This window comes from Typopeltis vanoorti, chromosome 20 (genome assembly GCF_054136105.1).
Source record: "Typopeltis vanoorti isolate ZY-2024b chromosome 20, IOZ_Tvanoo_1.0, whole genome shotgun sequence".
In the NCBI taxonomy this organism is placed as follows: Eukaryota; Metazoa; Arthropoda; class Arachnida; order Uropygi; family Thelyphonidae; genus Typopeltis; species Typopeltis vanoorti.
Window position 1 is genome coordinate 41,789,085 of NC_143568.1, and position 23,868 is coordinate 41,812,952.

Consider the following 23,868-nt stretch of genomic DNA (forward strand, 5'->3'; position numbering starts at 1 on the left):
CTCTGTTTATAGAAAAACCACCCATACAGGCAGATATGTTCACCAACAATCCTCCCCCCCTCACAACAATATGGAGTTATTGACACTATGCAACAGGGCTTAACTAATCTGTTCTAATTGCAATGCCCTAACCACTAAACTAAATCACATCCTCTACACTTTCTCAGCCAATGGCTACCCCCCCCCCCAAAAAAAAAAAAAAAAAAAAAAATATTCAAACCAGTAAACCACAACCCTCCCTCTTCACAACAAGGATTACTCCAAATCCATCACCATTCCCTACATCTGAGGCACCTTGGAAAAAATTACCAAAATATTAAAAAAACATCACTTGATCTCTTGTTACAGACTATAGAAAATTGGCATCCTTTATCTGCCCCACTAAAGACCAACCACTTCCCCAAGACCTACCTGGTCCCTTGCAGCTGTAAGCTGTACTACTTTGGCCAGACAATCAGGACGGCAAATATCCGAATTTCAGAACACAAGAACTACATCCGTTTCAAAACACAAGAACTACATCCGTTTCAAAACACAAGAACTACATGGTCTGCAAGACCATGCTCTGGATACACTCCACAGAATACGGTGGAAGAAAGCCACAATAATACACCATAGCAAGTTCAAATTTGAGACTTTTCATGGAATTAGCCTCAGCCCTAAGAAACATGCCAAACCTCAACAAATTTGGTTGCATAAGACTGTCCCAAATTTGGGAGACTTGCATCAGGAGACCTTCAGCCCAACAGCCAAGAATACCTACATCTGTTCTAATTGCAATGCCCTAACCACTAAACTAAATCACATCCTCTACACTTTCTCAGCCAATGGCTACCCCCCCCCCCCCCCCAAAAAAAAAAAAAAAAAAAAAAAAAAACCTACATAGCCCGCTAGGGGGAACCATCAGGACTTTCAGGAAAAACATTAGCTTCCTCGCTTCATTCCTCATTTACTGTGTATAGTGCCTGTGTGCACGTGTCTTTATTTTAAGTTCCTTTGAAGATGGCAACATGATGTTGCCGAAATATTGAAAATATATATTAAAGTTTATTTAATTTATATTCTAGTGTACGTTGTGATTTCCTTAGCCACGCTACCAGCTAAGACGTATATATACGTCCAGGTTATCATGGATGCAAAGTGCCTATTAAAATTGTAATACCATTGATATTACATTGAAATATGTGATGGATACGAAGCGTATGAGGATGCATATTTGTTCCATAATGGCCTGTAAGATGGTTAAGTTAATTAATAATCATGCATAATCAATGTATAAGCCTTTCTACAAGAATTGTTCAACCTTGATTTTTATTTTAAAACTTTCTTATTTCATATTTTCAGTATGAAATTCAATTCTATTCTACTCAAAACTAAAGGGTGATCACTTCCTATTTCAAATCCTCTGTATACTCTTGTGTCCAGAACCAGTGGGATAACAGTAACATAGTCAAGAAAATCCTTATTTCATGAATCTTCTTTCCATGTCAATTTGTCTACATTTTTATGTTGAAACATCAGGTTTATAATAATTAGTCGATGTCCTGAACCCCAAAATCCATACCTACCTATATTGGTTGGCCGAGTGGCTAGTGTATCCGCTCTCCAGCCAAAAGGCTGCAGATTCGAATCCATTCGTGGGCATAGGTGTTTGTGATTGTATGTGAAAATACTAATTGGTGGTGGTCAGTGTCGCTGGTGTAGATGATATGGTTGCTGCCATTCATTGTAGTTGGTGAATTGAGGTGCGAAGACAGCGTTGTAGAGTAGGTGCCCTCCCTCAGTGAGGCTTTGGATGGCTTGAAGGTGTCACGTAATAATATTATTATAATTATTATTATTAGCTGCGCTCTTTCCCCAAATTATCCCAAAACATATTTATGTCTGGTAATCATTTCCAACTCTGCTGTTTAGATCTCCGTGACGATCATCTTTTCCTTTTTTTTTTTTTTTTTTTGCATCAGCTGCCTTCCCTAATGCCTCAAATTCCTCCACTAATTCCTTAGTAGAACCTTCTGTGGAACCATAGGCAGTAATAAGGCTCATTGTCCAATTCCCCATCCTTTGATTTGTTTAGATCACTCTACATAATATTGCCTGCCATTCAAGAATGTTATCCTTGTGTTTAGCATTTGCTACGCTAGTTACTTTTTTTTTCTGGTCATTATTGCCTGAATATGGCAGGTATTTCTTGCTTAGATGAATCTTGCCTATTTTTATTTCTTTCAATATTGTCTGTTATATCGATTCGGTGCTAATCCAATTCTTCTGCTTTGTTCCTTTTTTTTCCATTGATGCCTCTTATGTTGATGAAGCCAATCTTGAACTCTGCTGATGTTGATTCACCATTTGTGTTAGTAGTTGACTTTTTTTTTCTTTTCTTTTTTTCCTGATTCCCTGAGAAAATAGTGGATGGGAGTAGCTTGTTTATTTAACTGGGCGATGCTCTAACCGGCATGAGATTCCATGGTGTACCAATATTTTGTATTTTCGTTTAACTGAATAAGAATATAGTTTTTACTACTAAATCGCAAAGAGAAGGTGAGGATTGACATTAGGTCAGAAGATCCAGTCAATTTTTTGCATTCCTTAAAAGGCTGTGTGAAGGTCTCCTCCCAGTTATCTCACTTTTTCCTTGAAAATGATTTATAAGGAAAAGAACTGAATAGATGGTGTAAAATTTTGATAATTAAACAAGGATGATGACATATTTGCCTTGCTATAGATATTTTGAATATTCCAGTTGAATTGCCATTTGAAAGAGTAAAAGCACCTTTACTTATGAGACATTTCAAATTTAACTTATTTAATCTTTCATAGTTGTAGGATTAATTTCTTTTATAAATGCCTCTTAGGAGTAAAATAATAATGAAAACTAAAGTTGTGAGGAATTAAATTTTTACAGTGGTTTAAGTACTTATGTCATGTCCTTCACCCCCCCCCTTCACACACACACACATGCATTCAAAGTTCCTGTAAAGATGAAACAGCAAACCTAAAAGACCATAATGATAACATGACCTACAAAATGGCATTTTGTAGGTCATGTTATTAGTGTCTGTTGGTATCGTTTTTTTTTTTTAATATACACACACACACACTCGAGTCTGTTTTCATGTGGATTGGAAGTTGTGCAGTGCACGCCCAGAGATACGAGACCTTTCGACACTTCTGTGCATGTCAACAGAAGGAAAATCCATTCCGATAATAGGGTAATCCAGCGTTTCCCAAACTTTTCTTACGACAGAAGCACTTCACAAATCCTGAAATTTTCATGGAACACCTTGGTTATTTTGTAATGTATTCATTAATAATTAATTAAATTTGGCCCAATGGAGAGAGAAAAGCACAGAAGAAAAGCAATTTCTTTGGAAATGAAAATTGCAATTTTAGATCACTTAGCAAAAGGAGAGGGATCTAAGGTGATTAGTAAACATTTTAATTTAGGCATATCTACTATAAAAGCAATTAAAAGAAATGAAGTTGCAATAAGAAAATCTATCATTTCTGGCACAAAACTAAGTGCCGAATTATCATCGTACTCAAGAGATGCTTTATTAGAAAACATGGAACGAGCCCTCATAATTTGGATTGAAGAATTAACTCAAAAGGGGAATTCCTATAAGTGGTTATTTAATTAAACAAAAAGGTCTTTGGTTTTATGAACAGATGAAGCAATTGGAGCCTTCTACTTCCCAGGCTGATAAAGAATTTTCGGCTAGCAAAGGATGGTAAACCGGGTTTTTAAAAAGGAATGCACTTCATAATGTGAAGATTACAGGTGAGGTTGCAGCAACAGATGAAGAAGCAGCCAAAAATTTTTAAGAGAAGTTAGCCACAATTATTGAAGATGGTGGATATTGTCCCGATCAAGTGTTTAACACTGACGAAACAGGATTGTTTTGGAAGAAAATGCCTAGTCGAACTTGCATCGCAAAGTCTAAGAAAAAAGCAAGTGGGTTTAAAGCAAGCGAAGATCGAGTAGCGTTGTTACTTTGTAGCAATGCATCAGGAGATCAAATGTTGAAACCTCCTCCAAGTAAATAGATTTCTAAGACCACGTGCTCTAAAAAGCAAAGATCTAAAACAGCTGCCGGTACATTGGATGGCTAATACAAAGGCCCGGGGTAACAGCTGCTCTATTTACTGAATGGTTCAATAATTGCTTTGTACTACAAATGGAAACATACATGAAGCAAAAAGCTCTCGATTTTTAAGTTTTATTAATTGTTGACAATGCACCAAGTCATCCGCATTTAGAACATCCAAATGTGCATTTAGTGTTTTTTACACCCAATATAACAAGTATTATTCAGCCATTAGATCAAAACATAATTGCTACTTTTAAAAAAAAATACAGTCATACCCCGACTTACACGAATCCGGAGTTAAGTGGTTTCTTATATGTACGTATTCCCGTCCTGCTTTACACCTCGCCACTAGTCGTATCTTTCAGGCGCTGGCTGCATTCGTCAGTGTCGCACATGCTGTGAACAAGCACTGACTTGTTTTGTGCAGTCTCCATTCCTACACGATTTTTATAGTCTACAAACCTTGCAATTGTTTATTGTTATGGTCTTGATAAAAATTTTATCACAAAAATTAATAATGTCATTCAAAAGAATCAAGTCCAATTCTTCTACAGCTAGCAAGAAAAGAAAAACATTGACTTTGGAAACAAAACTCAACATTATTAAGGATTTTGAAGGTGGAATGAAAATTTGTGAGCTAGCAAAGAAGTTTGATCTACAGGAATCCACAGTAAGAACAATCATAAAAGAAAGGTTTACAGATTTTGGATTCTAACGAGGAACGAATTGTAGTCACAAGGCAAGGAATAAAAAAATCATTAGCTTGCTATGAAGAAATTTTGTGTGACAAGAAAAAGACATTATGCCATCAGACGAATCTATTAGATTTTATGAAACCATCGACATTGAAATAACTTTCTTTTTTTTATGTACGAAAAACTACAATTATGATTATATTTCTTAAAAAATATAGGTGTTTTTGTAAACCTTTTGTCCCAATTGTATGTTTGTATATATAAATTACAAGCAAAATTATACCCCGAGTTACGCAAATTCGACTTATGCGTTTTTTATAGGTCCCACCAACCGCATAACTTCGGGGTTTTACTGTATTACGTTAAGCACACTTTTCAATTTATATTGGATAAACTAAACTAGAAAATGAATCATTAACAGTAACTGATATTTGGAAAAAATTTTCTATTTTGGACTGCTTTAATTGTGTTGCATCTGCTATCGCTAAAATAAGACCACAAACTTTAAATGCTTGCTGGAAAGTAGCTTGGCCTGGATGTATTGCAAACAGTGCAACCATCTTACATTATCAGCTGAAATCATTACATTGGCACATGAAATTGGTGGAGAAGGTTTTGATACATTTAGCCAGAACGATGTAGATGAATTGCTTGTGGATAATGCCTTAAGTGACGATGATATTATTGAATATCTATTAACTTTAGATAATGTCGAAGATCCAGAAAACGATAGTGAAGTGGAAGAAAAACCTGTCCCCCTTACTGCAAATATAATTTGAGAAGGTCTTGAACTGTGCAATAAATTGGAAAATCATTTTCTTGTTAATGACACAAATTCTGAACAAGCCTTTAAATTCCAACGTGAGCTGAAGAACTGTATGTCTGGATATCGTGAGCTGTATAAAAAATTAGTGAAATCATCATCACAAAGTTTAATCACTGATTACATTTCAGAAGAAAAAAATCAGCACAGATCGAGGGTGAAGCTAATTCTCTTTGTGAAGAACCATTGCCTTTACCATACAGATCTGATGCGCTGCCTATCTCTTCTGGTGATGAAAGTGATTTTGCACCAGTTTGTAAACTTTGCCGAATATTGTCTAATAGCGATGATAATTCTGATGACAAAATGTAAAAAAAAAAAATGTCACTTTTCAATAAAATTAAATGAATAAAGCTTTAAAACAAACTTAGGCATTCTTATTTTCCTGAATTTTCATAAACTTTTATTATGCGATTTTAAGACCCGACTGTATATAACTGTGACCCATCTTAACAGGGAATTAGTGTTTTGGGGGGAAAAAGAAGGCAGACATATCTTTTGTTTTTGAAATATTTGCAATCCTTGATATTTCACATTTCATATATTTCATATCTCCCTTAAAGATGCACAAGTAACTTATAAATATTGATATGGCACTTAAAAATACTATGTAATAAAATAATTAATGGGATAATATCGTTTCTTTATTAATTCCATTCACTACATTATTAATCTATTATTTGATTATCATCTTGATGTTATGCTTCAGTGAATTCTAAAAATTGATAAAAATAAAATTCCTTGAAGATACAACCAGATGAAGAATAATGGAGCACTTAGAATGGAATAACAGTCATAACATTAATGCAGTTGGAGATAAAAATAGGATAACATTAAAATAATTAAAAATTAAACTAACACAAATTAAGTTTAGTTATTTTTAATAGTATTCCATTATTAACTCCATTTCATTAATTTGATTGTTCAAATATCATATAAAGCCATACATCTGTTGGTTCAAAGGTGTCTAAACTGGGGATGGCATGTTGTTGATATTAAACACTTTAACAACATAGCAAGAAACGTTTTTAAAATATTTTCTTTGACTCTTCTTTTTTATTTGAACTCATATTGGAGGTTGGTTTTGTCAGCCTATATTACATAGTACCTTGGATGGTAGAGATTTGAGAAAGGAGAAGCTCATTCACATTAAATTTGAAGACCAGTGTATTGTAATCTTTGGGAAACACATCGGAGAAGGAGTAGATGCTGCTTCAGAGTGCAGCAGCAGAGGAAATGAAAGAGAAGAAAGAAAAACTTGATCTGTCAGTTTGGAGTTGAATTGCTAAGGAATGGCATCCACATTTCAGTGGTTTAGTAAAACGAGGGAGAATTATTGATGCTAGTTCTGATGGACATTTATTATGAAACTATTTATAGACATTATGTGGCAGAAACTGAATGCCTGGTGGAAGGTGAGTGGAGGGAATTGGTAATTAGTAGGCCATTAATCAATCTGATTGCCCCTTTTCTGTATTGAGTCCAACATCTTGAGGGAGCTTTTTGGGGAGTACTTTCCCAAGTGAGCAGTACTCGATGGATAAGCACATTTTGGATTTGTACAGGATTTAGCTGTTCAGTGCTTAATAATGTCTTGAACAAAAGAAGATTCCTAACTTTTTGGTTTACCATGAGAACCTCGATGTCAGGGTCATTTCAAGAAGAGAAATTTATCTTGCCTAAAGATTTGGGTATTGTTAAAGATAAGACTTGAAGAATATGGTTGTTTTGTGGGAAGTAAGGCAGATCTGTGTTTTATGAGCATTGACAAGGCATTCTGAGTCCCATCAAGAGAATGATTTGGATATCAGAAATTAGGAATGCAGAGGCTGCTCTGTAAGTTGTTCATGTAGTGCAAGATTTGTCAAGGGAGTAGGAAGAAGAGTAATGTAGTGTTGTTGGCAAAACTATTGGATTGGTGGTCACCTGGAGCAGGTCATTGATATATGGAAAGAAGAGAGAGAGGACAGAACTTCATGGCAGCTCAGCATATTATATGTGTAGATAAAGCCAAGAAACAATCTGCCATCACACACACATTGTGTGCAGAGAGAAAGCTGGCAACTCATTTGCAGAAGTCACTAAACAGATCAAGAGATGGGAGCTAAGACTCCAGTGTTGATTGGCATTGGTGGTATCCATACGGGCGGTAATGTAGGAATTTGGTGTTGATTGATGGTTCTCCATTACTTTGGTGAGGTTTGAGGTGAAAGCAATGTGGTGGCTATTCTCTGCATAGATAAGATAAGAAACCATCACACACACACACATTGTGTGTGCAGAGAGAAAGCTGGCAACTCAGTTGCAGAGGTCACTGGACAGACAAAATGATGGGAGCTAAGACTGGTGTTAATTGGCATTGGTGCTATCCATACTGGGAGTATTGTAGGAGTTGATGGTTCTCCACGTTACTTTGTAGAGGTTTGAGATGAAACCAGTTGTGTGGTGGGTTGGTGTTAAAGGTGATGCTTATCACCTTTCTTACCAATGGGTTATACATGAGCTAGTTTCAGTGGAATAAGAGAGCATAAAAGGTTGAAGTGTAGTGTAGTTGGTGTATAGTTGAGGCGTTATTCATACAACCTCACTGGTTTTAGAAAGGAAAGAACATATGTTATGAAAGCTGTAAATGTATTTTTAAATTTGCCAACAATATACATGAAGCAAACTCTTTGTAACAATATTTTATATTTGAAAAATTTACATTTATCTTTGTTATAGAGAAAAATGCAATACTTATAGCTAATTTTTATATCACATCTTTATTTGCACTTAGCAGCAGGAAGATATAATAGTTTAGGAAATCTGATTCTTAACAAAATTGATAGCAACAACTCACTGCATTTTTTTTTTTTTTTTTTTTTTTTTTTTTTTTTTTTTTTTTGAGAAAATGTGTAATGATTTGTCACTGTCAATTCTTAATACAGGTATGCCACCGATGGTCTGGCACCTCCTTTAGTCCAGACAAAATTATGGGCACTGTCTTAAAATTCCTTATACAACCCTGATTAGTCACTGGACCTAGACAGATGCCATTGCTTGTGGTGCATGCTCTCTAAATTATTTATTTACAGCTGGAGGTGGTACCTTGATTTTTGAGTAATTCTTAGCTTATTTTGCTTGCATTTATACCTAACTAGAACTTCTAAGGCAAGGTCTAATTCATAGCAGTGTCGAGCGTAAGCAAAAGTCTGCATCAATACCAGATAAGGTAGAAATGTTGAAACAAATCGACTTGTGTTTTAGTGCAAAAACTGTGTTATATGTATGATATGGTTCATCAACTGTTTATGATATAAAGTACCAAAGGGACAAAATACTGAGATTCTTTGCACACAGTGATTGCAAAAAACAAATCAGTGTTAGAAAAATTATGAAAAGGGACAAGTGTATTGAGCATGATCAAGTAATGATGTATGGTTTTTAACAAGTTCAGAATGATGGGATAGACTTATTGGATAGCTTGTTAATGGAACCAACTAATTTATTCCTTAAAGAGCTTAATTGAAAAGATGAGTGTGACTATGGTGAATGATGGCTTCAAAGGTTTGAGAAGTTTTTCCACTTGGTTATAATATAAGTTAAAGATACCAAAAAATTATTTACTTGGTTTAATCCTTTTTCCAAAGTCCTGTCCTGACTTTGGAAAAAGCTTACACTTGGAAAAAGGATTAACCCAAATATATAATTTTTTGGTATCTTTAACTTAAAGGTTTAAGAAGTGTAATCGAATTTATATTCATAAAGTGTGTGGTGAAAAACTGCAAACCGTGAATGAACTATATAGTATGTGGACGAATTTTCTGAACTTATAGCTGATGAACTCCTCAGTGTACAATGCTGATGAAACTGCATTATACTGAAAGATGAACACCATGAAGTGGACCCACAGCATTCAGACAACCTAAGAATGGAGTAACTGTCCTAGAATACACAAATGAACAGCTACACACAGATGTTAGCTGCTGGTGATAGGAAAATTAATCATAGAGCCTTGAAAAGCATTAAAATTGACTCCATAGTATAATGTGGAAATAAATTTCTGCATTATCAACAAGATTATGTTAGAATAGATTGAAAAGTTTTTTGTGCGTGAAGCCTGAGCACACCACACATTTGTAGGCTTACCAGACCAATATAAAGTTCTTCTCATGCCAGAAAACTGTTTTCGGCTCGCCACTGAGCTGAACTCCTGTGGGGGAAAAAAAGTATCTTCACTTTCTTCAAATATAGATTAGATGTCATAAATGCTGGCAAGCCTGAAGAGGCATTTATTTAAAAAAATTAACATGAAAGAAGTACTTTGGTTTATTGTGAGTGCCTGGGAAAAGGTACAGCAGTCAACACTCAAGAATGATAGCATAACTTATGGCCTGTCTTATGTTTAGTAATTCTCCCGAAGAAAATTTTGGCATTGACTTTATGGGATTAATAGTATGAAAAGAAGATACATTAAAGGAGAGGTACGATTATAACATTCTGATTATAAACCTGTATTGTTTCTACCTGTATGTATTTCATTAAATCATATGTTCACATTTCTTTACACTTGATATTTAAGTTTCTTAAGGTCCATAGTGCTTTAGATTCATGTGAGGGTTACAATTAATGAGTCAGAGGTGTACTGATGAATTATTATTATTACATGACTTTCATTGATCTACGCAAGGCTCCAGAACCAAGAGTGCCTGAAATTGGTGGTGTACTTGCATTTAGGCCTGAATGCTCATTAAAGCTTGTTTTTAATATAATAAAGACAACATAGAGAATGAATTAAAGGGTGATTTAAGAAATGCATCTGCTGCTTTCATAGTTGTCACACATTTCTAGCAAATCATACCATGGAAACCCCCTTCACAGAATCAAACAGGAAAAACTACTGTATTTTGCTGCAGTAGGTGAAACAATGTTTTTTTTTTTTTTTTTTTTTTTTTTTTTTTTTTTTTTTTTTTTGAATAAGCAAGAGATCTTATAAACTAACCTGTCCTTAATAAATGCAGTTGTGTGAAATTCTCCAAGATACAGGAAACAGTAATTCTTAGATATCTGACCCAACAACTAGTGCTGATTAGTCAGCACCCTTTACTAGAACTTGGACTTTCAGTCTCTATTCATCTTATGTGTTTTTGTGTGTGTATGTGTGTGTGTGTAACCCCCACCTACAAAAGGATACAGCTGTACTATTTTAGCCCCATACATGGGAACTGTAGATGAAACATACCAATTTTTTATTTATTTTTATTTTTTCAGAAACTCTGCTTTCGAGACTAAACATGAACCTTTCCAATTCACTTTCAGGCCTCTATCAGTAGGCGGGCAGCTGTCTAACACCAACCAATGAAATTTATCTCCCACTTAAAAATGCATATTTACATGCTGCGATTTGAATAAGATTGAACTGGGGGGGGGGGGTAGAGAAAAAGATGTCACAGCTGAAATTTTTCACTTCTAAACTTGAATATTAATATTTTGAAAATATTTAAATAGAATCATTTATTTGAATATATCCATTCCACTCAATTACCATAATATTTTAATTATAAGTTTTTTATACTTGAGTTGTGAGAATATTAATCACATTATTGTTATTGCTATTATTAATATGATTCTGAATAAATTTTGTTTTTTGCTTTGTGTTCCTTAATTGCCTTAATATTTTTGATTACCCTGACATTTTGATATAAAAATTTTGTGAGATGCTTATTCCTATTATTTTGTGTTTCTTACTGTTTTTGTCTTTAGTGTTCCATGAGGTATCAGTATATCCTAAGAAAGAACTGCCATTTTTTTATACTATTCACAGCAGGCTTGTGTTCCTTCACAGCATTGTTAGCATTATTAACGCATCAATACCCAGAACCAATGGGGGCCCTAGCAAGGACTGTAAGTGTGAATTATTTCATAAGTCACTGTATAGGATTGTCATAATTTCCATATTCCATGAGTTTTCTTATGTGTAAGAAATCAGACTTATTCGTATGAAAACTTATGCATGATTAAATAATGAGTATAAACATTATTTTGACCATTCATAGCAGATGAAATCTAGGTGATATACACTATATGACCAGAAAACCATGCCATAGAGCATTTCAGAGAAAATCTGTGCAAATTAAAGGATCGCTACAGATCTTAAAAATATATTTAAGCAACCTCAGACCGTACTTCAGGATCAGTAAAACATGTATGGAATATATAGTGCAATGCTTCTCATAGAGAATTAAACTTCATTCTTATAATTATACTAAATGAATACTAATTCATGGTGCTTTTTATACATATGTCTATTGAAAAATTCTTTCATGTAATTTAATGTATTCAGAATTATCATAATATTCAGATTTATAACTTAATTTAAAATGTATAATTTATACTTACCATGAGTCTTTTATGTGAGTTACATAATATCCAACTTTTTTTTAAATAATAATCATAATAGAAGCTTTTATCTAACATACAAAAATTGCAACTGATTACAGCAGATCGCCTTCATCAAGACCAAACCATACAAGCTTGGTATGGAAACCGGAACATAAGAAAGGAACATGGCAGCCTTGAATGTGTGAATCAAATACTAGGCATATTCTAGGGCCTTCATTCAAAATCCTAGCAAGTCAACATGAACTGCATTGGGTGAATTACAGTTGCCTGATTCAATAGTGAATGCCGTCTTGCAAAAAATGTTTGGAGTTGCAACCTTAAGGAATTTGCAATGATACTACTTGACGTTTGACTAAGACAGTGATTTTCTAACATAAATTGTGTTTTTCTGTTGAGGTAACTTTTCATTTTTAAGGGAAGGTTAACAAACATGCACATCTGGGGGGGGGGGGGGGGGTCAGAAAAATCCACATTGCACAGCAGAGTACATTAAAGACAATCCAAAAGTTAATGTGAGGTGTGGCCTATTACATGACTGCACGATAGGGACAACTGTATCTTCAGTGAAGCAGCAGTGACTTCCATTACTTACCTACATAACAAATGTAGGCCAGACAGGAAGGTCAAGAGAGATCTACATAATAGCAAAGTGCTTTGCATTATGGGATACTAAGCAAGTGATGTGAAGTCATTAGCCCTCTTTATATGAGTTGCCCAGTCCTGGAAATAGTTCAGGCCTAAAGTTTGTTTTTTTACACTTGGATAAAGGATTAAACCAAGAATATAATTTCTTGGCTTCTTTAATTTTTAATGAAACAACAGTGGTTATGAAATCAGACAAATATGCAAGAAAAATGAACATTATTAGAAGATTCCAATACCTATTCATCCTTAAACAGGGATCCTACATGGCTCACACATAATAATACCAATGACTTGATCAAAAAGTTACGTAATTGGCCAGAAGAATTAATAAAATCTTTATCATCCAAACATCCATTACTCTCGAATTTATGGTGCACCAAAAATACACAAAAAGGATATTCTGTTACAGCCAATTGTGGGTGAGAGAGATTCTCCAACCCTCACTTAGCAAAATATCTGTCAAATGATATCACCACACACAGGAAAAATAGAATCATTATTTGTTAAAAAAACAGTATACATTTTATTGAAAACGTAAAGGATATAAATATAGAACCTTCAGACATCTTAGCTAGTTTAGGTGTAGTCAGCCTCATTGGTGAAGACTGATGTACCCAGAAATGACACAGTGGATCTACTTGTAAATCTTTTCCCAACAGACGCTGTAGGGACTGTTCAAACACTATATGGAAAACATTTTTTTCATATTTCAAGACAAATATTGAGAACAAAAAGAATGACTTGCCATGGGTTACCCCCCTTGTCCTCCAGCCTTAGCTAACTTGTTTATGGAAAATTTCGAAACTAATGCAGTAAAAAAACTATCTGAAGAAACAAAATTGATTATGTTGATGAAATTTTCCTTATTTGGTCAGGAAACAGTTGATGAGTTAATTACTTTCAAAGATTATCTGAACAACTTTCATCCCAATATAAAATTCACTCTTGAACTAGAACAGCACAAAAAAATTACCATTCCTTGATATCCTTGAAGAAAACAAAGCAGGAAAAAAAAAAGGTTATCCTTTTCTGTATACAAAAAACCTATGACAATGGGAAGATTTTTAAATGCCATTTCACACCACCATCCATTACAAAAGATAGGCATAATTAAAAACTTTACAAGGCAGAGGGCATACAATATATCAGGAATGTCAATAGAAAGGATTAAAGAACTGTACTACCTCAAACAGAACCTTGCACTTAATAGTTATGAACCCAAGATGATCAGAAAAATTCTTAATACCTCTCCTGCAACTCCCTTACTTAAACAAGACTTTAAGGATGCAATCATGCTGCCTTACATCGGGAATGTCACAGACAAAGTGACTGCATTGCTCTGTGAGTACAACATAAAAGTGGCACTTTTTTTACCTTGACAAAAAATCTCAAGATCCTACATCAACCGAAACCTTCACATCACTTCATGACAAAAACCAGGCATTCATGAGATTCATTGCTTTTGTAGCATTTGTTATGTAGGCCAGACAAGAAGGTTGGGAGAGATCAGCATGTCTGAACACGTAAAAGACGGTGAGAAAAGAAGAGAGCATAAATCAGGTCTGGCATTCCACAAAACTACTACAGGCCATCAAATACTTTGGCAACAAACAAAAATGCCATATATTGATCATAACTGTTTTACAAGAAAATTTAAATTAGCCTCACAAATGCTTAGGATCCTTACACAATGCAATAAAAATCAAGGCTTAATTTTACATCAAGTATAGTCTGCTTTCATCAAAATTTAACTACCACTGACCTAGGATATAACACGCATTTGCATTCTTGTTTATCAATTAACTTATTTGCCAGCATATAAGATGCACCAGCATATAGGATGCACCCCCTTTTTTGTACACATTTTTTAGGAAAAAAACTTTATCACTGAATATTATAATGAATTTACAATATTTCAAATATAAAGTAATAAGTAGGTCTACTTTCAACAAATACCTAATCTAACTAGGAAAGAGTACCCACCTTTTAATTGTCAAAACTCAGAAATTCATCTCCAGAGCTAAATGAAGATTTAGCTCTGGAGATGAATTTCTCCAGAGCTAAATTTATACAAATTCTTTTAAATCAGAATCTGAATCCTCATACAACAAATTGTCCTCTGTACCATCCAGTGCATTACTAATTCCACACTTCTTAAATGATTTAACCACTGTCTCAGTTTTCACAGCATCCCATGAAGCTTTGACCCACTCACAAACTTGCAAAATGCTAGGCCCCGTCCTTCTTCCTGATGACGTAACCTCAAAATCTGAAGACTGCATCCAGCTGTTCCATTTTTTTGACATTAAGACCGGGAATTACAGCTAACTGAGTTTTCAATTCCTTGAGTTTATTTGTAACATCGTCTGTTCTATGAGAACTAAACTGATCCCATACTAGCTTGGCAGGCTTCAACAGTCCACCATGGCACCTAGACCAAATTTTATCTATCCATAACTTCATTCCTCCTCCATCCATCCAGCCTTTTGCATGAACATGTACAAACACTCCTTTAAGCAGTTTTTCTTTGGGTAGCATCTTCCTTTTAAAAATCAATAGTGGCGACAATTTTGTCCCATCAGCACAGCAGGATAAAATAACCATGTAGTGAGATTTTTCGTTCTCCGAAGTTTTAATAGTAACACTTTTAGTGCCGTTGGAATCTACAGTTTTGTTTGAGGGCACATCAAAAGTCATCAGAACCTCGTCCATGTTTCCTATTTGCACAAGTTCAAAATTTTCTCGTTTCCTTGCGTTAATGACGAATTGATGAAATTCAATCATTTTTTTCTTCATATTCAGCTGGCATCTTTTGTGATATTTTTGTTTTAGTTCGCATACTTAGCTGATTTCTCTTCATGAATCTTGAACACCATGATGTTGATCCAGTAAAGTTGGCAATCCCTCTGTTAGTGGCTATTGTTTTTGCTTGATGAATAATCATTTTTGTAGACACTGAAAGTCCTGCTTTTCTGTGGTCTAAAATTCAAGTATTCAGTTCTGCCTCAAGTTCTGACCATTTTGCAGTTCCACTTCGTAGGTTATGTTTACTGTGAGTTGCTTTTTTTTAAATCCTCTTCCTGATTCCACCAAGTTCTTATCATTTTCTCAGTTGGGGTGGTCCGAAATGCCTCTCTGCTCCCTGTTTCCATGTTCTTTAGCATACGCAATCACACATAGCTTGTATGCAATATTGTAACAATGCTGACGTTTTTCAGCCATAATTTGCTAAGAAATTTAGAGAAAATTTAACAGCAGAAAATTATCACGTTCACAACTGTGACAACAATTGGAAAGTTTAAATGAACAGGACACAGCTGTGATCGTCGTTGACAGCGCATGCACATCTACTGAACTCTATGTCAGTGTTTCTCAAAGTGTGGTATGCGTACCCCAGGGGGTACTTGAAAGGTCTTCAGGAGGTCCGTGGCAATTTTCGGCTATGCATCATTAACTCATAGAATAAAATTCAATGTATCCCTGAAGTTCGAGATCATAAAACATTCCTATTATATCACTGAATAACGTACAGAGACATCTGCAGGTTGTGCAATATGTTTCTCAACAAACAGTGCAATTAGAGACAACTGGGATAAAAACAGCACTAACTAATGAATCGCCTGTCCCCCTCCCACAGAAAATGCTGTATGACTTAAGCAAAACCATATGTTGCCGGTGCAACATATGGTTTTGTTTGAGTGAACATGTTAAAACGAAGAAATATATAGTGAATGTGTTTCGGATATTATACAAGGAATTTGGTTGAAGAGAATTAGCATTTCAACTCAACTGTCGGCTTGTCTTTGTCATTTAGTAGCACGATCTTTTGTTAATACTGCGCCAATCATATGAACGTGGATGTCTGAAGTTTGAGAAACACTGCTCTATGTAACTGGAATGCGCTCACACACCGCAAGGAAGAGAAAATTTCCAGAAATGAAACTAATAAAAAACTGAGTATCGGCGTATAAGATGCACCCTGTTTTTCAGACCTATTTTCGAAGAAAAAAAAGTGCGTCTTATACACTGGCAAATGCGGTATATATATAACAGTCGTGAAGTTATCAAAACATCTAATATGTGTAAATAATTAGTTATAAATATTTATTCAACTGAAGATATAATTGTACATGAAATATATGTATACATATCAAAACAGCATTAAGAAGTAACTTGGCATGAGCTACCATTGGTTCCTAACATCAAAGGCAATGCACTTCATTAGTGCATTGCCTTTGATAAGTAAGAAACTGTTTTGTGTGGTCATGGCCACTGTGTGACTGCCCATGCATGCAGCTTAGTGTGAAAATTGTTTTTGACAGTATGGTGCGATTCTTGAATTCCGTTTCTTTGGTAATGTTCAGATTTCTTTTGAAAGCATTTACGAAGCCTATCAATTCATATGTTGGAAGAAATATTCTCTACTTATAATCTGCATCAAACCACCTGGACCGACCTTAGTCTGGATCTTAATTCTGACTTTACATTCTATACATTCTATAGTCTGTTTTTATATTGTCCATCCTCCACCAGATATAATATTTATAATATATATATATATATATATATATATATATATAATGTATTTGGTTATTAATACATGCATACATATCATTAATACGCATTAATTAAGAGAGTACTTGATTGCTTTAGATCTCCATGGCTAATTACAAATAGTGTATATATTTTTGTTATACAATTATTTGAACTCCATGATGGTATTTAATATCCATTATGTTAATATCATTTCAAATTGTTTTTCTCTCCTATGTAGCAAGATTTCAGTGCTTACAATTTACATTAGTTCTCTCTCTCTCTTTTTTTTTTTTTTAATTTTAATGATATTTATATCATATTAGGATAAAATGAATTTTGAATTTATATCTGCTGATGCTTCATTGATTTCAACCAACATTAATCAAAACACAAGAAGCACCTGTTAGAAACATAAGGTACTTGAAGCATACATTGTGGAAAAAATTCAAAATTGTAGTGAGAAGAGTAAGCATTACATTCTTAACAAGTGCCCTGTGATCTAGTCTGTTTGAAGGTGGTCAGAGAATTAGTCTCCCAAAGTTTGAGTAAATCTACTCCCAATTAATATGCAGGCATATTCCTTGTTGATGCAGTTCCAAAAAGTCCATTTGTTGCTATCACTTTGATTAGATTATTGTATTAAAAGAAAGAAAAAAAAAAGGGAGGAGGGAAAGCTTAGAAAGAATATATGAAAAATTGAAAGGAAACATATTTGAAAACAGACTAAATTAACTGTCCATAATTAAACATTGAAAGAGATGTAGTTTTGCCTTTGATTCAATATATATTGACAGCAGATAGTAATTTAATTATCAGTTGATTTCATTTATTAATAGCAATTTTGTCAGATTTTGAATTCTTGCAAGTTTATACTTCTCCATAAACAGTAGTTACTGATTCTTGCTCTCAATTCACCCATACAGTTGTTTTACATGAAATTTTGTTTTTAAATATATTAATTATTTATAGAAATCTTACTACATGCAAAATGAAAAAACAATAAAAGATTTTATTTTAGCAGTTACATGTAAAACCGAATTCCACAAAACCCAGAACAGTAGAGCTGTATTTACCAGCTTTTAACTTGAAAAGAATAAGGAAATAAAAAATAAATACTTTATTCATTTCCTAAAGAGTAGAGATAGAAAAGAAGTGACAGATCGACTTCCTACTTCCTGAAGAGAAGGCAGTCATTGTCAACTCTCTTTTACAATTGAGTAGTTTGATTCACCTCTGTAGGCAAACAATGAACAACTGTTTCCAACCTAATGTTCCTTATCCTAACTGGTATGACTATCTGAAATAGCATGAGTTTTATGATTGATTTTTGAGCTGTGAAGTTAAAAATTATTGTTATTATTATGGGTATCTCCATGGAGTCAGTAGCCTCATCACAGGAGACCCAAACTATCAAAACAATATCTATCATACCTCTTCTTGAATTCGTTTATAGAAGAAGAACTCGCAACTGAGTCAGGCAATGCATTCCACTCATTCACTACTCTCCACACCCTTGTTAACCACACGTTTCCTTAATTTCCAGGGATGGCCTCTTGTTCTTCCATCACTATCACACAGCTGAAATATTTCCCCTGCTTCAGTCTTATAAAAACCTTTTAATAATTTAAATGTTTCTATCATATCCCCTCTTCTCTGCCTATCAACCTCTGCAATTCACAAGTTTTCAATTTATCAATGTAGGAGCATTTTTTACATCACTCGGCAACTAAGTCACTCTCCTCTGAACCCGCTCCACAACCTCCTCATCTCCAAGGAATCCAGGTGACCCACTTGAGCACAGTAATCCAAATGTGGAACTATCAACACCTTATAAAAGGGAATAATAACCTCTTTATTTCTGGATGTTAGTGTGTTCTTCAATAACCAAGTAATCCTATGTGCAATCTTTGGACACCTTAGCAATGTGCCCTCTGAACTTCATCTCCCTATCCATCAATACCCCCAAGTCCCTAGCCTCTTCAGACTCTTGGAGTACTGTTCCATCAGTGTGGTACACAGCTGGTAATCTTTTAATCCCAAAATGCATAACTTCACACTTTTCCACATTGAACTGACATCCATTACCTTTTGCCCATTTTGCCAGCTTATTTAAATCATCCTGCAAACTCTCAACATCAGCTTGATTTTTTTATTGTGCTACCCAACTTTGCATCATCAGCAAACAACTGAAAATCTCCCTTCAAGCCATTTCCTGTATCATTTATGTACAAACTAAACAATAACAGCCCAAGCACAGTGCCCTGGACTCTGCTCCTCCATACACTACTTTCTGGTATCTCTCCATGAGCCATTCTCTTATCCATATTACCAGTTTAGTATCCATCCCCATCTGCTCTAATTTACACAACAGTATTCCATGGGATATCTTGCCAAAAGCTTTAGCAAAATCCAGAAGTACCACTGTGTAGCCATTTCCTTTGTCCAACTCAGATGTCTTTCTATTATAAAAAGTTAATAAATTGCTAAGGCAGGATCAACCTTTAACAAAACCATGTTGGCCCCTATAGAGTGTCATATTCTGATCCACCCATTCCTGAATTCTGTCCTTAACCAACTTTTCCAATACTTTTACCACCACTCCCGAGATGGTGATTGCTCTCTAATTAACTACCTGAGTCATAGATCTACCTTTATGCAAAGGAACCACTTTGCCTTCCACTCCCTAGGGACCATACCAGAGTTTAAACTTAAGTTAAATAACCAAGTAAGAGGCGTTGACAATTCCTTTGAACATTCACACAACACCCGAGCTGGTATTCCATCTAAACCTACAGCAGTGTTTGCATTTAAATTCTGCAATATACTAAGTACCTCTGATTTATTGACTTCAATTCTCACGTTAGTTATTGCTACAGGTACAGAGATATCCTCACTTGAGTGATAACTTTTGAAAAGTGATCACCCAGTAACTCTACTATTACATCTGAATTGGTCACCTCAATACCATCAATACCCACTGAGGTTATCCTTCCAAGGTCATTCTTCCTTTTACTTGCCACATAGTAGAAGAACTCTTTGGGATTATCCTTGATCTCCTTGGCTAAGGTCTTCTCATAATCTGATTTCGCTTTTCTTACTATGCTGGTAACCTTCCTAGCTTGAGCCTTATTGCGCATGGGTGTACTGATCAGCTTTCTCCTTGTGAATTCTCCATAGCATTTTCTTTTTTTTGCAGATTAAGCCTGATACTACTACTCATCCATCTAATGCCTACCTTGTTTGTCTTCCTGACCATGGGAATACATTCTGATTTTGCTTTCCTCAGATACCTGCTGTTTTATCCCATTCACTGCTAACATCCTTCTCCTGCAATATGTTCTGCCATGGGACGTCTGTAAACTCACTCTGAAGCTTGGTAGAATTACCTAACCTGTAGTTCCATATATACCCTTTCTTAAGAGAGGATCCACAGATTTTGCAACCTTCCAAGTCAATACCACATGATCGCTCTCACCAGTTGGAGGTAACGAGGACATCTTACTTATGCATATGTCCTGAACTTATGACCAGATCTAACACTCTCACGCCACGAGTCTCTTCAGTTATGTGCTGTTGTATGAATTCCATTTCCTTTTTGCCATGCGATATTTCCTCCTTCCATATCACCATAATTAAAATCCCCCATAATAATTACTAACCCTGCACTCATCGCTGTAATTTGCTGATGCATAGATTCAATATCACCCTCTGAACCTCCCCCCCCCAGCCTATAGCAGCAACCAACTATATATTTGGTTGTGTTGGTCACTATTTCACACCAGATCGCCTCAAATGAACTATCATTCACATGTCCATCCTATTGATATACTACTTTCTTTGACTGTAACTCATCAGTTATCATCAGCAGTACTCCTCTCCCCATTCTGTCTTCTCTATCCTCCCTGAAAATACTGTACCCATCACATTCAGTTCCAGTAACCACAACTTTTGGTGAGATTGCACTGACTTATGCCAAAAATTCTTCCTTCTTATTTCAAATGCTTTTTGCATTAGTATATAAAAATTGCAGATTCCGTTTAGTTCTTGTGCCAGCTTTAGAGCTGATATACATTCTACTAATTTCAGTAGTCCCATGTCGATTTTTATCCACTCTATTCTACAAATTATTCTGCAAAAAAGGTTCAACAAATATACATTCACTGCATAAGTTTCTCCTCCTTACACTCAACCTTTTCAATTTTAGTTTCCCTGCCCAATTACTTCAACTTGTTCAGAAAACAGTAATAATTTCTTCAAACGCTTATGACTTTCCATGTTCAGATGCAACCCATCTCTTGCATAAAGCTGTCTTTTGCCTTCAAACACACTCCAGATATCAACAAATTCCAGACCTCTTTTTTTTTTTTTTTTTGCACATTATTGCAATCATGTCATTCATTATCATCGCTCGTCTACTTAACTCATAATTAGCAAAACGAGGCCACACACTATCCTCCCTTTGACACTTTTATTCTTCACAATATATAGCAATGTTCTTAAATCTTTTGCTACCTGATTAATACTACCACTCAGGTCATTTGTACCTACCATAACTATCATCTTTTCTGCATCCTGCCCTCTCTTTATTGCTAAAGTCACTCTCTCTAGTGTTCTTCCAGATAAGCACTCCTCAGACATATTGATCTCCATCATTGATTCACCGTATATTATACCACTCATAACTTCATTCAAATCCAAACAAGCGTCAATCATAGCCTCATTTTCTACACTATTCAGCATAACTCTCCCAGTTTCATTACTTTCCCTCAATACTCTTTTACTTACTCCCTCACTTTCACATCTCATTTCTTCTAGACCTCTTGTGCTTTCATTCTGTTGACTCCCAATCACTTCCATACCATTCATTACTTCATCATTCACCCCAAGTCTCTCCCTTACTTAAACCTGTTCTAGTTACTTCAGCTAAACTAATCTGCATAGTCCTAATTTCTCTATTCAACACATTTAACTCAGTCTTAATATCCTGAACCTCCTTACTGTGCACTTCCATTCCTCTTGCAGGAGATTAAGGTCACTTTTCATTTTCACGAACTCCTGTCGAAGCTCTTCTCCTACAGTCCTGACATTTGCTATTATTCCTAATCGCTCTAATCTATCTTGACACTTTTCACAAACGTCAATGTTTTCACTCTTCTCGTTCATCCAAACAGTCCACAGATCCTTCACACTTCTCTGTGCATACATATAGCAGTTTCCGCAATGCATCCACTGCGAAAAATCCAAGGCTGAGCTAGATTTTCGTGTAGAAGTCCTCCGTGCTGCTGACATGCGTTTTCTTATGGACGCCATCTTTAGATGCTGTAACGAAAACACAATATAAACAACAAAGTTTCAACAATAACATCACTGAAGGACACGTCCAACTGAAGCACAACTGCACAATTTGAGACAAAAAGCCTCGCTATACTTTAATTTAAAAACACTTTTTCTAGCATAGCTCAAAACGACCACTACGTTCACTTGCAAGACTAACATAGGTACTGGCTGGGCAAGGAAAAAAATAAGGTTGAAAAAAATTGCTGTAATGACAGAATTTAATCTGTAAGTTTGTTTGTTTTTTTATCTTACAAATTACCACAAGACTACACACATCATGAATCAAGTATGTCTTCAAAAAAAAAATAAAATAAAATTCAGGAACTTGCCTGACAATTGTGGTCACTTGTATTATTCAACTGCTTATTACCACTCCAGTTCATTTTCCTAGCACATTCTATGAAGTTGGTTGAGGCATATGAAGAAAAGTTACTCTGTGCCATTACACAAAGTTAAAGGCAAATGACTATTTCAGATTTTTAGATATTTGAAGTGATGCTTGCTTAAGAGACTCATAAAAAAAACTTATGGGATTATTCTGAAGAGTTAGTATCTCCACTGAGTTCCATGCTTTCTGGGGATATTTATTCACTGGTGCAAATCTGATGCTATAACATATTATGTATTTCTGTTGTTTTATTGATTTGCTGTAAAGTAATTGCTGTATATGCGATATAAGTTAAAATATAATTGACTGCGTAATTCATTTGATAAAAAAAAACCTCTTTATAAAGGAAAGCCAATTTTTAAATTACGAGATTTGATGTGATTTATTATTTTTTATAGGTGATTAGTTGGCTATCGTTGCCACTCAGTTATGTTTTAGAGAAAGTGGAAGCTGTCTTACCTTCCAGTCTCCTGCACCAGCTTTCTCGAATCTAATGGACTCATGCACAAACTCATCATTCTTCGTGACTGATAGCATCATAATTCTGGGGAAGTTGTTTCCTAGATTTGTGGATTCATGTCAAATGTTCAAACCGGTTTCATCAGTTAGCAGATTTCATGACAGTTTGGTTGTGCTGAGATCGTCAGAAATCTGTTATAAATAAATTCTTCATGCTGTGTTGCTGGTATTGTCTTACTGTATAATACTTCAGGATGATTAATCATCTCAGGTTTATGTTCCATAAATACTCACACTTATAGACAAACAAAATACAGGTATGTACTTTAAATAGTGCATACTTGCATGATACTGGAAAATGCCATATAAAATATACATATATATTATACGTGTGTGTGTGTGTGTGTGTGTGTGTGTGTGTGTGTGTGTGTGTGTGTGTGTGTGTGTGTGTAAACAAAAAAAAAATCAGCTAACGCCTTTGTTCCCTTATAGGGAGTAGGCAGGGCCATTTTA

The 23,868-nt window shown here is 35.1% G+C and overlaps 1 protein-coding gene across 2 annotated transcripts in view; it reads left to right on the top strand.

Annotated features, from left to right (window-relative positions):
- LOC150095393 (suppressor of tumorigenicity 7 protein homolog) overlaps nt 1-23,574 on the top strand; it is a 458,155-nt gene extending 434,581 nt beyond the window's left edge. For both annotated transcript variants that reach the window (XM_090410726.1, XM_090410727.1), the window contains exons 14-15: nt 11,352-11,492; nt 23,295-23,574. In XM_090410726.1, coding sequence (XP_090266852.1) covers nt 11,352-11,492; nt 23,295-23,302 — 149 coding nt within the window. In that variant the 3' untranslated portion in view covers nt 23,303-23,574. The remainder of the gene's footprint in view (nt 1-11,351; nt 11,493-23,294) is intronic.
- Nucleotides 23,575-23,868: the final 294 nt, after the last annotated feature.